Source organism: Guillardia theta (genome assembly GCF_000315625.1).
Source record: "Guillardia theta CCMP2712 unplaced genomic scaffold GUITHscaffold_28, whole genome shotgun sequence".
NCBI lineage: Eukaryota > Cryptophyceae > Pyrenomonadales > Geminigeraceae > Guillardia > Guillardia theta.
The window spans coordinates 162831-179471 of NW_005434646.1; the positions used below are offsets into that span (position 1 = coordinate 162831).

The 16641-nt window shown below is 54.3% G+C and overlaps 7 protein-coding genes across 7 annotated transcripts; 3 read left to right on the top strand and 4 right to left on the bottom strand.

Annotated features, from left to right (window-relative positions):
* Positions 1-900: 900 nt before the first annotated feature.
* Positions 901-1581, bottom strand: GUITHDRAFT_107204 (hypothetical protein; the record flags this gene model as incomplete). Its single annotated transcript, XM_005833772.1, has 2 exons — positions 901-1442; positions 1560-1581. The coding sequence occupies 2 exons, from the start codon at positions 1579-1581 to the stop codon at positions 901-903; spliced, it is 564 nt and encodes a 187-aa protein (XP_005833829.1).
* Positions 1582-1751: 170 nt separating this feature from the next.
* GUITHDRAFT_152227 (hypothetical protein) lies at positions 1752-2903 on the top strand. Its single transcript, XM_005833773.1, has 6 exons — positions 1752-2083; positions 2136-2165; positions 2210-2308; positions 2361-2419; positions 2462-2510; positions 2790-2903. Exons 1-6 carry the CDS (start codon positions 1844-1846, stop codon positions 2859-2861), a joined length of 549 nt encoding a protein of 182 aa, XP_005833830.1. The 5' UTR covers positions 1752-1843; the 3' UTR covers positions 2862-2903.
* A 372-nt stretch (positions 2904-3275) lies between these two features.
* GUITHDRAFT_137848 (hypothetical protein) lies at positions 3276-4828 on the top strand (the record flags this gene model as incomplete). The annotated part of the gene is made up of 6 exons (XM_005833774.1): positions 3276-3290; positions 3432-3509; positions 3572-3628; positions 3700-3776; positions 3915-4497; positions 4676-4828. The coding sequence occupies 6 exons, from the start codon at positions 3276-3278 to the stop codon at positions 4826-4828; spliced, it is 963 nt and encodes a 320-aa protein (XP_005833831.1).
* A 110-nt stretch (positions 4829-4938) lies between these two features.
* Positions 4939-7794, bottom strand: GUITHDRAFT_94125 (hypothetical protein). Its single transcript, XM_005833775.1, has 10 exons — positions 6825-7794; positions 6650-6778; positions 6483-6593; positions 6312-6427; positions 6126-6261; positions 6010-6072; positions 5870-5956; positions 5724-5802; positions 5345-5670; positions 4939-5282 (listed from the first exon to the last, which is right to left on the bottom strand). The coding sequence occupies exons 1-10, from the start codon at positions 7431-7433 to the stop codon at positions 5097-5099; spliced, it is 1842 nt and encodes a 613-aa protein (XP_005833832.1). The 5' UTR covers positions 7434-7794; the 3' UTR covers positions 4939-5096.
* A 303-nt stretch (positions 7795-8097) lies between these two features.
* On the bottom strand, positions 8098-10581 carry GUITHDRAFT_162826 (hypothetical protein; the record flags this gene model as incomplete). Its single annotated transcript, XM_005833776.1, has 12 exons — positions 8098-8133; positions 8269-8442; positions 8493-8555; positions 8703-8818; positions 8872-8950; positions 9018-9104; positions 9158-9220; positions 9274-9409; positions 9460-9575; positions 9631-9741; positions 9798-9926; positions 9973-10581. The coding sequence occupies 12 exons, from the start codon at positions 10579-10581 to the stop codon at positions 8098-8100; spliced, it is 1719 nt and encodes a 572-aa protein (XP_005833833.1).
* A 430-nt stretch (positions 10582-11011) lies between these two features.
* On the top strand, positions 11012-12044 carry RPL13Ae_2 (large subunit ribosomal protein L13Ae_2, cytoplasmic; the record flags this gene model as incomplete). Its single annotated transcript, XM_005833777.1, has 4 exons — positions 11012-11086; positions 11491-11639; positions 11688-11769; positions 11817-12044. The coding sequence occupies 4 exons, from the start codon at positions 11012-11014 to the stop codon at positions 12042-12044; spliced, it is 534 nt and encodes a 177-aa protein (XP_005833834.1).
* Positions 12045-12882: 838 nt separating this feature from the next.
* GUITHDRAFT_70208 (hypothetical protein) lies at positions 12883-13146 on the bottom strand (the record flags this gene model as incomplete). The annotated part of the gene is made up of 1 exon (XM_005833778.1): positions 12883-13146. A coding segment is annotated over one exon (264 nt), but the record flags the coding sequence as incomplete, so codon positions are not given.
* Positions 13147-16641: the final 3495 nt, after the last annotated feature.

Below are 16641 nucleotides of genomic sequence, written 5' to 3' on the forward strand. Positions count from 1 at the left end.
CCCTCCCTCCCTCCCTCCTTCGCTCCCTCCCTCCCTCCCTCTCTCATGACTGTTTTTTTGTCGCTGCTCCCCTGAGGCGAACTCGCAGGGAGTGGAGTCTGCAGTGGAGTTACAGCAGGGGGTCTTGCCGTCCTCCTCGCAGGAGCCTGCCCTTGCGCTACATCTCAGTGTAGGGGTTCTCCTCTTGTCAGCCTCAGCTACTATGGGCGGATCAGATGGTGACACTCCGACAGGTTGCCGCTGAGAGGCAAGAAGAGACTCGCCCGGCCGTATGCTACTCGTTCATCGTAGTGGTAGTACTACTCCTTCATCGTAGTGGTAGTACTACTACTACTCGTTCAACGTAGTGGTAGTACTACTACTACTCGTTCATCGTAGTGGTAGTCGTTCATCGTAGTGGTACTACTACTACTCGTTCAACGTAGTAGGCTTCTAATCCTCCTACCATCCAATCTGTAGAAACAATTGGAGATCCGACAGCCTGAGACCGTGAGAGCTAGGGCGAGGCATGAAAACCTGGAGCTCACCTGCCCTTGAAACGGATGCTCACCAACCTCGCGGCAGACATCTCTGGCCACACGTTCTTTACGGTTCACATTTATCTTTTGCTATCTGACAGCCTGAAGGAAAAACTCCATCAAGCATGTACGCCCTCCAACCGTAAACATTGCAACACTTTGTTGGGTGGTTTACAAAGTTGCGATCAATCGAGGATAGAACTCGCGTTTCAGTCGCGGCACGGTTTACTATCACCTAACATCATAACATATACCTCCTAGACTACTATTCGTCACAGGCTGTATGGCAATACTTGTCCGTCCCTCAGCACACATCGGCATTCCCCTCTTCCGTCCACCAGCAGCACGTCCAGGCCTTCGACGAGCTTTGTTTCTCGCAGTGTCAAGACCATGATAGCAAGCGCTTCTGCATGCGGCGGATTCCCTCCCACCACATACCCTCGGTTGATAGTTCTCGGCATACTTGCATGCTATGTAAAGGTTTCGAGATCTCGTGCATCAAGTTTGCGAGCTCTTTCGAAACAGATTGTTCCTTGCCTGCGAAGCCAAAGTCTCGCAGCTGCCGACAGACTGTCTTGCTGTACTCATTCAGTGTGTTCTTCGGCTCCGTCAACAGATGGCCCGTCAAAAACGTCTTGATACCGTCGGTAAGAGACATGCTGCAGTTGTACCGTGATATCCCGATCTCAATCAGCGCTCGATTGTTGACGATGAAAGCTTTCAGCCTCATATCCTGCAACTGCAGGTTGAGTGCGTTGATGAGTTGATCCTTGTTGGCCTCCAGGCTGATCTTTTCATTCTTGAGATCGTCGATCTGCTGGTCCTTGTCCTCGATCTGCTTGTTCGTGTCCTTCTCCAGCTTGATGCTCTGCTTTATCGCTTCATCGTACAAGAGAGTTAAGATCCCGGCACTCTTGTTATCGCCTGACTGTTGTACTATTTCTCACATGATTGACACCATGATATAGATCTCATATTTCCCTGATCGGCTATGGTGGTTTCACGATTTTCTTCATTGTACTGAATTAATCATCCTTAAACCTGGTCGCCGCCTTGCTGCCATAGCGATTTCCTGCAAACTCACCCACCCCCTCCTGCAGAGGTACCCCTAAGATTCCTATTAGAAATACCGGTACTACACCCTTTTATTCCGAGTTCCACCCCCCCTGTAGTAGTAGGTTCCACCCAGGGTTCTACCCCCGTACGATGGGGGATGAGGGCTAACAGTGAGGGGCGATGGCGGGGAGTGCGAAATGCTGAGACTGGAGTTCGAAAAGAGGGAAGGGAGAGGAGGAGGAGGAGGAGAGGGGGGTCAGGGATCAGCGATGTCTATCGGATCATCAAACACACGAAGGCTGAGGATACTCGTCGGGCTGTTTGCCTTGACTGCAGTCTTGCTATGTGGCCTGATAACCTGGGAGCAAACCGAAACGAACGAGGAGCAAATGTGGCCGCGACAGATTGCAGGCGATGGTATGCGGAGAGCCGATGCAGCTGATCGCAAGCTCCTCATGCTGTCACCATCCCTCTACGTTGCGGGCGTTGGTGATGGTCTCTTCTCACTGGTGAAGTTTTTCCCTGTTGTAGAACCTTGTTGGGGCTCACACTCGTTTTCAGTTTATCCTTTACGTCTTGTTGATCATCTCGGTAATACCCAGAACCTTGTTGTCTTCTTGCTCACCTTGCCCCAGTGTGCCGTTGGCTGCAACATCCGCAACGGCTGTCCGCTCATTCTAATCTCAGTCATCGTTGTTCTGGTTGTGACCCTCGTCCTCGTCCTATCGCCTCGGGTTTGCCCTTCTCCTTCCTCTCCCCATCACGTCCTCACGTCCTCCCCCGCAGGTTCCTCGGCAGGAGCTCCAGGCGCTGGCTGAGCAACAGAAGTACCAGCCCTTTGACAGGCAGGTCTCCGCGTCTAGAGCATTCGTTGACCTCTTGCGCAGGTTGTACATATGGCAGGCACTGATCATGTCGCTGGTGTGGCTGGGGCTGGTGAGCGAAATCAACTGATGTTCTTGCCGTCTCATCGCCACTTGTCTCCTCCTCCTCCTCCTCTTTCTCCTCCTCTATCTCCTCTATCTCCTCCTCAATCTCTATCTCTGCCTCCTTCTCCTTCTCCTTCTTCTCCTTCTTCTCCTTCTTCTCCTTCTTTCTCTGTGTCTTCTCTCTTGCTCATCTCTCATCTCTTTCTACCTTGTCCACCACTTCATGTTCTTTGTTGTTTTCTTTTACACGTCTTGTTGCCTCGTCGGTTCGTGAACTTCATTTCAGTTGATCGCGCTGATCTCCATGTTCCTTTGTCACTGTATCAAGCCCGTCTATGCCAAGTCTTTAGAGGATTGAATTTGCTTCCATTAATTCCATAAATAAAAGTCATATGCGCTCACCTATGACATGCTCAGCTCCTGCCTTCCGCTCCCTCAGGCCGCTACTTTCCTGCTCAATCCTCTTCGTGCTCGGAGGCTCCTCGTCCTCCTCGTCCTCCTCGTCCTCCTCCTCCGTCTAGTTCTGACTCCAGCAGCCGCCTAGTGCTGCCATGGCTGGTGCCACTCGAGTCACTGATATGACTCGCAGTGACCCGAGCCCAGGCTGTCACCGTGGCACTGGGCCGGGCACTGACAGATCGGACCCGTGATCTTCTACTTTATTTGACGTGATAGTGACAGGGCTTGTGGGCTCGCCTCAGGTGGAGCTGCTAGAGGCGTGGTAGGGCAGGCGTGTAGACACGGGAAGAGTGTTGTACAGATCACAGCGACCATGGAGGATGCGGAGGTGAAGGAGGGGGAGGAAGCGAACGACGTGGAAGAGGCAGAGACATGGGCGAGGTGGAGGAGGAGACGGGGGGTTGGGTGGAGGAGGAGAGGGATCCAGGCATCTAGAAGGGAAGAAGATGGTGAGACGGTCTTGCTGCAGGTTGTTGTGATGAACGGCAAGGAGCGCCTGAACGTGCCATGCAAATTGAGCTCATCCTTCGGGGAGCTGAAGAGTAAGGTAGGGGACGACTCCTCTGAGCACCTGGGGGTGTTCCGCTGCCAGTGCTGAAAGGTTTCTAGATCTCGGATCTGACAGGCGTCCCAGCCTCCCATCAGAAGCTCATCCACAAGGGGAAGGTGCAGTATCACCATGCACGACAGCGCGGCTGAGGTCCATGCAGCAACCAAGAGACGTCGACACCTTGCAGGCTGCCGGAGTGAAGAGCGGAGATAAGATGATGCTCATGAAGTCGCCTTCCGCCGCCAAGGATACTGCCATGGAGGAGTAATGCATGATCACTGTCCCCTCCTCCTCCTCCTGATGTTCCCTCCTCCTTTCCCCTCCTCCCCCTCCCAGCCAACCAACTCCTCCTCCTCACAATGATGTCCCTTCCCCTCTGACTTGGTTGACCCCCTTTCACAGGAAGAGGCTCTTGAGCGACAAGCGCAAGCAGGAAGCAGCTGAGTCCCAAAAGCTCCGGGACGAGCACCGAGCCGGAGCTCTCGATGCACCGATGCCGTTGGACCTGAGCTGTTCGCCTGCTGTTGCTAACCTTCCTCTCAGAACTCCTGCCAGCCAACAGCAGGCGACGACGGTGGTCGAGGACGAGAGGCTTCCTGGTGAGGCCGCGCTGCTCATCTCTCAAGGAAAGGTGAAGTACAAGGTGGCGATCGGGGAGGGGAGCCGGAGCGTGGAGGAGCTGAAGCAGAGGGTAGCGAAGCTGACGGGGGTAGACGCCAAATTCCATCGCCTCATCTACAAAGGAAAGGAGCTGAAGGATAAGGCTAGTGTGGAAGAGCTGGGGTTGAAGGACGGAGACAAGATGCTTCTGCTCTTTGCTGAAGGACATCACAAGGCTGTTGACGAGACGGCGCTTGTTGAGGAGCTGAAGGAGGACGTGACGGTCCTTGAAGGGGACGTAGGCAAGCTCATGAAGAAGTGCGAGCACGGCTTGTTCGGCGACGATCAGAACGAAATATCCATCCGTCTCGGAGTCCTCTGCCAGGTTTCTATCAGCTTCGCTCTTGCCCGTCGTCTGCCGTGACCTGCCTCCTCTACCTCATACCGAACTTCTTGCTCCTCTCCTCTCCTCGTCCCCTTTCTCTCATTTCTCCGTGATCTGCCTTGCTCTTCCGTGTTCCTTCCTCGTGCCATGGACTCTGTGACAACTAACGCGGGAGCAGGAAGGAGAGAGGCTCCTGGACAACATCCGATACCTCGAGCGAACGCCAGAGGGCAGGGACCTCCGGTCGTCCGCAGAGGAGAAGTTAAAATCTCTCATGCAGACGCTCGAGAGTCTGAGGATGAAGCATGTGGTCGGAGCCCATAGGAAATGAGTTGCTGCTCCTCCTCGATAGCGTTCTCTCTCCCTACCCTTCTCCTTTCTCTCTCTCTCTCTCTCTCTCACCCTCTCCCTCTCTCCCTCAGCTCTTCCATTCGGGCGCATACAGAACATTCAATTTTACTGAGCTCTAGACAAGCAGACGCTTCTCAGCTGTGGGCGAGAAGCCACGGCGTCTCTAGAGCCTCAGCTCTAGTCACGTCACACCAATACGAGTAACTCACCCTCAGACAAGCAGACGGGGCATGCGACTTTACCTGCCCTTACGAGTCTTTCTTTACCTTCTTCACTCTCCCGTTGCTCGTGGCATCCGCTGAGGCCTCCCCCAAGGCCCTCTTCTTCGCAGATTCCAGCTCACCATGCTCGTCTTCCAGCCGCATCCCTTCGAACTTCGACTGGGAGTAATACTCCTTCTTCACCCATTCCGGCAAGGCCCTCCGCTTCACCACCTGCACCCTGTCAAATGCGCCCAGCAGCCAGCCAGCTACGAGGGCAGTCGGTTAGGCCATACCTTGATCGAGATGCTGGTTTGAGTTGGATCTGTTATGTGTATCCCCAATAGGAACTCCTTCACCTGACAAGAAATTGGCAGTTGATACACGAGCGCTACACACGGAAAGAAGGAAAGGGAGTAGCAGGAGGAGGGAGGTAGAAGAGAGGGAGGAGAAGGTGAATCGCCCCGTGGGAACATCGCCGAGCGAAGAGAAATGGATGAACATACGGGCTGGGTAAAGTCGACGCTCTGTCCTGACGCTTTCATGTGCCTGACGAGATTGTCGTCGAACTTCAGCCCTAGGTAGAAGAAAATGTTCTGCCAAGGGCCGTCCTCGGGGTCCCCTGACGACAACAAGGTTCACTGGCTTCACCGGGCCCGTTCCTTGAGGCATCACCTCCTCCCAGATGCTCCGCTGGTATGGGCCCGAAGTGCCGCGTGCAAGGATGAACGATATACAGCCCTAATTGACTAGTCTTCGCACCCAAAACCACCCAGACATCCAAACATCACAAACGCAGCTGAAAAAGACAATCGCAACACCGTCAGCTTCTCTACCAGCTTCCGTATCTGAGACTCGACATATCCAGAGAAAGCTTCAATATGCTTCTCTGAGCCAAGTACTTCGATCTTTACAACCACAGATGAGTTTGAATTCGACCCTTCACATGCAAATCCATCACCTGCACAAAGGTCCCATACTGTTTGAAGAACATCGCAGGTTCAAACAGATCATTGTACGAGGACTAAGGCACAAGGTAAGTATGCAATCAAGACAGCAGATGCAGGCTTGCACTACTTCGCCTTGAGCCAGCCCTTGTGTCAAGCTGTTTGCTCTGGAGATTTCATTCCTAATCACGTTGAGCGCTGAATCTGTGATGTTGAACGTTGAGTTGGCCATGGGGTACGTCGGGGTGATGACGGTGAGAGGACGTCTGCGAGCAGGTCAGTGATGGCAGCTGGAGCACGGGAGCAATCTTCATGCCTTGAAAAATGATGTCTGGTAGGATCCCAAGAATGCAGGTTATACCGTTCTTGGCCGTCCGGAGCCTGACACTCCTCCGGAGGGGCGACGATGATGGCGTCTTCGAACTTCCAGTGCTGTCAAGCGAAGAAGCAATCTTCAGCTCGCCTGCAAAAAAACCGCGATAGATACCTTGTACAAGAAGAAGAACTTCTCCAGCAGAAGCGACGGACACATCTTGGGGTAGAGCTGCGCCACCTGTGCTGCCATTATCCCCCATGCTACCCCACCTGGAAACCCAATCTTGTCGAGATGAGGGTCAAAGGCTGTCGAGCTGGAGTATTGCGACTTTCACTCACAATGTTCGAGTAGATCTCCCTGCGACGAGCCCAGAGCTTGATCGCTCGCAGCAGGACTTTGAAGTTCTCGATGTTGGGAACTCGTTGCAACAACTCGTACGTCACTCGCGGCCCGTTCAGGCAAGTGATCTGGACAACGTCAGCCTCGACAGACTCACATTGATTGCCAGCTCACATCCTTCGTGTCCTCAATCCTCAAAAGATGACGGTCCAGAGCAATGTTCAAATCGGGAGGAATCGACCCGCAAGGCATGCGGACCATGCCCAAGTCGATGTCGAAGCCGCAATACTGAAACTTGATCACAGGAACAAAGGCATCTGCCAATGACTTGATGCATGTGATGCCTTCAACCTCTGCTAGCTTTGCAGGTACTCGAGAGAAGAACTCCGATCGGTTGACGACCTCTGGTATGATACACAGCAGGTCGATGTCGGAGTCGTGAGAATGTACCCCCAGGCAATAAGAGCCGAATGGTACAACCCTGCATGAGCAATCGAAATCCAGCGAGATGTTCTTCGTCTTGCAGATCTCGCAAGTCCAGGTCTTCATAATCTTCTCGATGTTTTCCAGAGCCTGCTCTCTTCTCTGGTTGCATTCCTTGTCTTCATACGCCCCAAGTTGTTTCAAAGTCTCCATCAGCTTATCATTCAGCTTCATGTCGGCTACAGAGGGACCATCGAACGAGAGTGGCTGTGCTTTCTTGTTTACTTTGTACTCGATCTTCTTCTCCCCCCCCAGGCCTTTATAGATCCATCTCATCGCGTCGGCCTCGTCCTCGGACATAACTGTCAAAATCCTTGGTTTGACCGCGGGTGACAAGATCGAACAAAGTTTCAAGATCAATCAAAGATACCCAAGTCTACTGCGAAGTCTTGATTCATATCAGAACTAGTAGAAACATCTTCGGCGGGTAAGCAAAGCTTTCGGCCCTCCACTCCAAAGCAGTGAAATTCTTCTTAAAACTGATTGGACCTTTAGAGATCACTTTTGCTCCCCGGAACAACAGGCTTGTTTCATGATATCCTCTGTGATAGACCACCAATCTTTCGCTCACACAATTCAATGATCAAAGTATTCGCTCTCTCAACAAGGTCCCCTTGGGCCATCTTTCATGGTTCTCCTGTCTCGCTCTATTTCTTCAACCTTCTTTCCTCTCGCTCTCTCTCTCTTCTTGCTCTTCTTCTCTCCTCCTCCTCCTCCCTCATCTCCCCCCTTCAGCGCTCCTGTTGTCCATTCCAACAGAGCCACTCAAATCCACCCACCCTCGTCCTCCGGCTCAAAACCTACTCTTGTGAGTACCCTACCCCACTTTTTGATGACCTCATGGCTTCAAACCGACCCCCTCGCTCTATTTTCAAGAATATACCACCCTACCCATGTACTATTCCACACTTGCCCGGCGTTGCCCGGGATTTACTCACTTCAAAAACATCAACCGCTGCAAATTTCATACCTCTGAGCCTCGGAGCGCCTCTGCAACAAACTGGCAAGAAATTGTTAGGGAGTCTCCTTGAAAACAGCTTGACAAGCTCGAAACTTGTGTAGAGTGTGAAGCTTAGACAAGCCCATTGCTGTCATGGAACGAAGAGCACCCTTCAAACGACGAGTCTGTCTTTACCTTCTTCACTCTCCCGTTGCTCGTGGCATCCGCTGACTCCGAGGCCTCCCCCAAGGCCCTCTTCTTCGCAGATTCCAGCTCTCCATGCTCGTCTTCCAGCCGCATCCCTTCGAACTTCGACTGGGAGTAATACTCCTTCTTCACCCATTCCGGCAAGGCCCTCCGCTTCACCACCTGCACCCTGTCAAATCAGCCAGCCACGAGGGCAGTCGGTTAGGCCATACCTTGATCGAGATGCTGGTTTGAGTTGGATCTGTTATGTGTATCCCCAATAGGAACTCCTTCACCTGACAAGAAATTGGCAGTTGATACACGAGCGCTTCACACGGAAAGAAGGAAAGGGAGTAGCAGGAGGAGGGAGGTAGAAGAGAGGGAGGAGAAGGTGAATCGCCCCGTGGGAACATCGCCGAGCGAAGAGAAATGGATGAACATACGGGCTGGGTAAAGTCGACGCTCTGTCCTGACGCTTTCATGTGCCTGACGAGATTGTCGTCGAACTTCAGCCCTAGGTAGAAGAAAATGTTCTGCCAAGGGCCGTCCTCGGGGTCCCCTGACGACAACAAGGTTCACTGGCTTCACCGGGCCCGTTCCTTGAGGCATCACCTCCTCCCAGATGCTCCGCTGGTATGGGCCCGAAGTGCCGCGTGCAAGGATGAACGATATACAGCCCTAATTGACTAGTCTTCGCACCCAAAACCACCCAGACATCCAAACATCACAAACGCAGCTGAAAAAGACAATCGCAGCACCGTCAGTTTCTCTACTAGCTTCCGTATCTGAGACTCGACATATCCAGAGAAAGCTTCAATATGCTTCTCTGAGCCAAGTACTTCGATCTTTACAACCACAGATGAGTTTGAATTCGACCCTTCACATGCAAATCCATCACCTGCACAAAGGTCCCATACTGTTTGAAGAACATCGCAGGTTCAAACAGATCATTGTACGAGGACTAAGGCACAAGGTAAGTATGCAATCAAGACAGCAGATGCAGGCTTGCACTACTTCGCCTTGAGCCAGCCCTTGTGTCAAGCTGTTTGCTCTGGAGATTTCATTCCTAATCACGTTGAGCGCTGAATCTGTGACGTTGAACGTTGAGTTGTCCATGGGGTACGTCGGGGTGATGACGGTGAGAGGACGTCTGCGAGCAGGTCAGTGATGGCAGCTGGAGCACGGGAGCAATCTTCATGCCTTGAAAAATGACGTCTGGTAGGATCCCACGCATGCAGGTTATACCGTTCTTGGCCGTCCGGAGCCTGACACTCCTCCGGAGGGGCGACGATGATGGCGTCTTCGAACTTCCAGTGCTGTCAAGCGAAGAAGCAATCTTCAGCTCGCCTGCAAAAAAACCGCGATAGATACCTTGTACAAGTGGAAGAACTTCTCCAGCAGAAGCGAAGGACACATCTTGGGGTAGAGCTGCGCCACCTGTGCTGCCATTATCCCCCATGCTACCCCACCTGGAAACCCAATCTTGTCGAGATGAGGGTCAAAGGCTGTCGAGCTGGAGTATTGCGACTTTCACTCACAATTTTCGAGTAGATCTCCCTGCGACGAGCCCAGAGCTTGATCGCTCGCAGCAGGACTTTGAAGTTCTCGATGTTGGGAACTCGTTGCAACAACTCGTACGTCACTCGCGGCCCGTTCAGGCAAGTGATCTGGACAACGTCAGCCTCGACAGACTCACATTGATTGCCAGCTCACATCCTTCGTGTCCTCAATCCTCAAAAGATGACGGTCCAGAGCAATGTTCAAATCGGGAGGAATCGACCCGCAAGGCATGCGGACCATGCCCAAGTCGATGTCGAAGCCGCAATACTGAAACTTGATCACAGGAGCAAAGGCATCTGCCAATGACTTGATGCATGTGATGCCTTCAACCTCTGCTAGCTTTGCAGGTACTCGAGAGAAGAACTCCGATCGGTTGACGACCTCTGGTATGATACACAGCAGGTCGATGTCGGAGTCGTGAGAATGTACCCCCAGGCAATAAGAGCCGAATGGTGCAACCCTGCATGAGCAATCGAAATCCAGCGAGATGTTCTTCGTCTTGCAGATCTCGCAAGTCCAGGTCTTCATAATCTTCTCGATGTTTTCCAGAGCCTGCTCTCTTCTCTTGTTGCATTCCTTGTCTTCATACGCCCCAAGTTGTTTCAAAGTCTCCATCAGCTTATCATTCAGCTGCATGTCGGCTACAGAGGGACCATCGAACGAGAGTGGCTGTGCTTTCTTGTTTACTTTGTACTCGATCTTCTTCTCCTCCCCCAGGCCTTTATAGATCCATCTCATCGCGTCGGCCTCGTCCTCGGACATGATCGGTCGTTTCCTACCTCCGGAGTCCCTTGTCCACCGCACCACCCTACCAGTGTGCTGGGCACCACCCACCTCCTCTGGTGCGTTTGCTGGGATACGGCCCCCGAATGATACAAATTCTTTACTCACTAAATTTAACTAAAGTTATCCCCCTTCTGTCGAAACCGCTGTAACGTCTGTGTTTGAAAGTATGCAAACAGACTTTCAAACTTCAAAGTTTAGGCACCGCAACTTGATCCCACCCCCCCCATTCCCCCATTTGATCTCTCATTCGCACCCCTTCTGCACCACCCCTCTCCTCTCACTCCCTTTGGCCTCGCGGACCCCCTATGGTCCTGCGTAGACCACCCCTTCAATGCCCAAGCTCGTGTTTAGGGAAGAAAAAGGTCAACTTAAAAAAAAGTTGCTCCTGCTCGTGCAGTCGGTCGCCATGTTCGAGCCTACCGTCGTCGTTGACTGCCGCGGTCACCTGCTGGGAAGGCTTGCGAGCATCATCGCTAAGGAGGTACCTCCAGCCAGCCTCCGAGAGACGATCAGAGCTTGATAAGTTCGTTGGGGAGGGGGGAAAGCGACGGGTCGAGGGAGGTCGAGGGAGGTCGAGGGGGTGCCATGTCTTGTTTCACTTGTCTTGCTCCTTCCGTCCTCTCAGTGCGAGTTCGATCCCGAGGAGCTGTGTTGATGAACGAGCACGTGAGGAGTTCATATCTGTGATGTGTGTGAAGAGACGCAGGATACGGTGGAACAGAGATTTGTTCTGAAAGGGCAGGAGGTGCTGAAAGGCAGGCAGAAGATGTGTATGCGTGCAACGCTCGTTGTGTGTTCATGGCTTCCTGTCATGAGATCCTCTCACAAATATGTTTTCCATGCGTTTCAAAACTTTTTCCTAGAGTGCTAACTCTTTCTCAACAGCTTCTCAATGGCCAGAGGGTTGTGCTTGTCCGCTGCGAGGAGGTCAACATCAGCGGGGCCTTCATTCGCAACAAGCTTCTCTTCATGTCCTACCTGAGGAAGAGGAAGAACTCCAACCCTTCGTCCGGCCCCTACCACTTCCGTGCCCCGTACGTACTCGCCTTCCCCTTCCTCCCTCCTGACTAGTTTCCGACCAGCTCGCGCATGGTGTGGAGAACTATCCGTGCTATGATGAAGCACAAGACTCCCCGCTGCCAGGCTGCCCTCGACCGCCTCAAGGTGAAGGAGCAGGAGGGAGAGAGTCAGAGGCTCACGAGTTCCCGCAGGTGTTCGACGGAGTCCCCCCCCCATACGACAAGGTTAAGAGGATGGTGATGCCGGACGCCCTCCGCGTCCTCAGGCTCCGGCCCGGACGCAAGTACACCAACCTCGGGAGAATGTGCAGCGAAGTTGGATGGAAGCACAGGGACACCGTGCTTGAGTTGGAGGAGAAGCGCAAAGTCAAGGGAGCGGCTTACTGGGCTAAGAAGAAGGAGGCCATCAAGGTCTGTTAGCTCGCTCGCTCCTCGCTCAGCTGACCTTGTTTTCTCCGTCCTCGCTTCTCCGCGTTTTCAGATCCGCAGAAAAGCCCTCCAGACTGCGGTACTTGCTGACCGTTGCCTGCCGGCTCCGTGAAGTTGACGATGAGTTGCAGGCTAAGGATCCCAAGGTGCAGAAGATGCAGAAGATTCTTGATATTGTTGAGAACCCTAGGTAAGACTGTCAGTCTGTACTGCCCGGCTCTGACTCTCAGCCCTTTCAGCATTTAATGTTAAGATTTGTTGATGTGTTGATATGCTTCTAGCGATCGAATGAAGTTTGGGGGGTCTTTATGAAATTTCGTCTCTATTGTTCACCACAACATCTGAAACCTTCACAATACAACCTATCACGTAGATGCGCGATGTTACCATCCTTGTCATGCCGGATCATGGGAGGAGATCCTGCTCTGTGACAAGCCAGACTCGAAAGGATCGTACGAAGGGCTCCATGCTTCGTCATCCTCAACAGGTTGCTTGCTCCTCTTCGTCTTCTTCCGCGGCTTCCTATCTCCTGCTCCAACTGGGTCATTCCCTGACGCACAACAACAAGAAATCCTCTACCTGCATCCTCGATGGAGTAGTCCAACGAGAGCTCATACATCCCACCTTGCTCGTCTTCTACTTCCTCCCGCTGTTCAGCAACCTTGCTCAGCGCTCTCTCCCTCCTGTGGTAGGTCTTCGACCCACAGTCTACGGCCTTGCGGCGGCTCTTGTTGTGCAGCAGCGCAGCCTCGAACTCCTCCCTTGCCTTGAGGTGCATCGCCACCTTGCCGCTGAGTTCGTCTGAGGAGCTGCTGAGGTTGCGAAGGATCTGGCGGAGGTATGCTAACTTCTCCTCAGACGGGCCGACCTTGGGCCACTCCCAGAAGGGGATGGCATGGAACTTGTAGCCGATCTGCTCCAGGTGCCGGTGCTTCATCTTGGTGCTGCCAGACCGCTCGTAGGAGTTGAGGAGGAAGTGGAAGGGCCCGTCGACCTCCAGCGCGCAGCCGAGGGAGGGCATGAGGATGTCGAGGGAGTACCCGACGGAGAGGTCGATGAACTCCTCTGTGCAAGTCACTCCGAGCTGCTCCATGTGGTCCACCACGTCCGTCTGCAGGCGGGAGGAGGTGACCTCGGAGAGGAAGCGGCTGTAGAGCGCCTGCCGAGCGGTGGACGGGGAGATGCTCACCAGCGGCTGGTTGGAGGTCAGGGTTACGCCGGTCTCGTTGAGCGCACAGAGCACAAGGTTGGTAGCTGCTGCACGCACGAGCTGCTCCCAGCTCATGGTCTCCGACGCTGCTCTCCCCCTCCCTCCTCCCTTGCTGGGGGCCGGGAGCGAGATTTTCTCCTCGCCAGCCGCGTCAGCGTACAGCAGGTCGTGGAGACTCTGAGTGACGGAGACGCCTGGGGGGAGCAGGCGGTCGAGCTCGAGGGTGAGGAGGAGCTGGTGGACCTGGCGGAGGCAAGTCCAGCTCATCTCGTGGATGCGAGAGGAGGCGGTTCGACGGCACCACTCGAGCAGGTGCTGGTCGTCGATCTGGAGCACAGCTGAGCTCCAGCAGATGTTGGCGATGCCCTGGTCCTCGTCCCCGAGGAATCTGATGCGCGAGACCATCTGGCAGGCTTGACGCACGAGCGCATCGTCCCGGATGTCCAGCACAGCCAACGCGTGCATCACGTTGGAAGCCGCCTGAGCCTCCATGGGCTCCTCCTCCTCCAGCGCGATCGCGACCCGCTTGAAAAGATGGCGCACAAGGTCCACGTCCCTCAGCGTCGCGCGTGCCAGCGCGTTCATGACGTTGGCGACGTTCTGGATGTCGAGCAGCAGGGGGTCGATGCGCTTGGCTGCGGAGGCGAGGTGAAGGAAGAGGGCGTCGATGTCGACGTGGCAGTCCTGGTCAGAGAGGTCTTTCTGCACCCTCGAGTAAGCGTTGAGGATGTTGGCGACCGCCTGCGCGTTGAAGTCCTCGAGGGGGATGAGCTGGGCGGCGAAGGCGAGGTGCTCGAAGACCTTGACGTCCACCTGGTCGAGCTTGGCGAAGGCGTTGACGATGTTGCTGATCGCCTGAGCGTTAAAGTCGCTCTGGGCGTCGAGGAAGAGGATGACAACAGCCATGAAGTCCATGAGGTACTTGCGCGTCTCCTCCTCCACGTCCAGCCTCATGTACGCGTGCACGATGTTGCTCGTGGCTTGCGCGTCGAAGAGGTCAGGGTGCATCTGCTGGACAATGAGAGAGAGGTGCTCGAGGAGACGGCGATCGTTGATGTCCATCCTTGCAAAGGCGTTGGTGATGATGGCGATGTTCTGAGCATCGAAGACTCCCTCGTACAAGTGGACGGGGGTAGAGCAGATAATGGAGGACAGGTGCCGGAATGCCTGCTCCATCCGGCTCCTCTCCAGCAGCTCGAGCTCGTTCAGCCTTGCAAGCGCGTTGAGGTAGTTGGAGCAGCTCTGCCCGTTCCACTCGCTGCTGGGCAGTTCGCATCCCACCTGCACCAGGTGCTCGTACAGAAGCTCGTCCTTCCAGTCGCTCTTGGCGTACGCGGCGGTGATGAGGACGAGGTTCTGACCGTTGAACGCCAGCGCGCTCGTCTCCTTGATGCGGCTAGAGAAGTAGGAGGGTATCTTGCTTGTTGGGAAGAAGGAGGAGCGAGAGATGGTGTGTAGGATGCTGGCCATGATCGTCAGGTCGAACTGGTCGAGAGGAAGGAGGACGCCGACTGACTCGAAGAACACAGCGAGCTCCTCGTCGAAGTAGTTGGCCCGCGTGAAGGCGCTGAGGAGGAGGGTGAAGGAGCTGGGGTCGAGCTCGGAGGGTGTCAGGTGGCAGGTGAGGAAGGCAAGGTGAGAAAAGATGGAAGAGGGATCGTCCTCCTTCTCGAGCTCCTCCTCCTCTCCGTCTCGATCGACGAGCTGCAGGAACTTGGAGTAGGCGAAGATAACGTTGCCGAGCGCATGAGGGTTGGAGGTTTCTGGGGTGATGCGGCGGAGCATGCGAGCGAGGTAGCGCATGGCATCGACGGCGAGAGGATCGTCGTCGAACATCTCGACCTGAATGCACGTGAGCAGGAAAAGAGGGGAGAGAAAGAGAAGGAGGGAGGGAGGGAGGGAGGGAGAGAGGGAGAGGGAGAGGGAGAGGGAGGGGGAGAGAGAGGGGGAGGGGGAGGGGGAGAGAGAGGGAGAGGGAGCGAGAAAGGGGGAGAGAAAGGGGGAGAGGGGAGAAAGGAGGAGCAGGAACACAGACCTTGACTATGGCAGTCATGAGGACGGCAATGTTCTGGAAGTCAGAGGCCGAGAAGCTCGTGCAGAGGATCATCTCAAAGATGAAGTGGAAGAGATGCTCGCTGAAGATCTCGAAGCGCGAGTAGGCGTTGGCGATGAGAGCGAGGTTCTGGGGCTCGAAGGAGGAGGGAGAGAGGGTTGTTGCGACTGAGTTGAGGAAGGAGAAGAGGGGCCGGTCGATCTCTGCCTTGCGGATGTATGCGTTTGCGATGACGCCGATCGCCTGCAAGAATGTTGGATGAGAATGAGAGAGGGGAGGAGGACAGGAGGGGGAGTAGCAGACACAGGGGGGGAAGAAGAGGAGGAGGAAGAGGAGGAGTAAGAGGCAGGAACACGAAAAGTGGAGGGGACCGTTGGGAAAGAAGGAGAAGGAGGAACAGAAGACGAGGAGGAGAGGAGGAGAGGAGGAGAGGAGGAGGAGCGAATGAGGAGCAGCAGGAGGAGCAGGAGGAGGAGGACCTGGCCGTTGTAAGCAGAGGGATCGATGGTCAAAGCGAGGGAGGAGAGGAAGGAGAACAGCTTCTCGTCCTCTATCTCTGCTTTGATGAAGGAGTTGACGATGTTGGCGATGGCCTGTGGCTGAAACATGTGCGCAGGAAGCGACTGAGTGATGCGAGAGAGAAAGCAGAAGAGCTCCTCGTCCACTGCATGCTCAGTCAGCGACCAAGAAGATGGAGGAGTGATGGAGGAGGGGAAAGGAGAGAAAGGAGGAGGAGATGGAGATGGAGGAAATGGAGGAGGAGGAGGAGGATTAGAGCATGGACAAGGAATCAGGGAGGAAGGAGGTAGAAGAGGAGCAGTCAGTCCTACTTTCTTCCAACTTGGCGTAGGCATTGAGGATGCTGCTGATGGACTGACAGATGAAATCGTCAAGCGAGCAACGAGACAGGCATGAGATTTGGAGGAGGCGAAAGACGAGAAGACGAGAAGAAGGATAAGACGGAGGATGAGACGGTGGATGAGGAACACGAGGAGAAAGGCCAGAAGGAGAAGGATGAAGGGGAAGAGGAGGACATGGTGGTGGTGGAAGAGGAGGAGAAGGGGGAGGAAGACGAAAGGTTTCAAACGCGCCTGTGCGCTGAAGTCGGAAGGGTCTCTATCAAGTATTCTTTCCTTGAGCATGTCGAGCAGCTAGCAGGAACAAGATTCCAGTCAGGGGGTGAAGTTGGAAGGGGGAGGTTGACAGTACCTCCTTGTCTTTCAGTTCTGTCTTCGCCATCGCATTGACGATGTTGGAAATGGCCTTGAAGAGATGTCATATGATTGTGTGTGTGTGTGTGTGTGTGTGTGTGTGTGTGTGTGGGG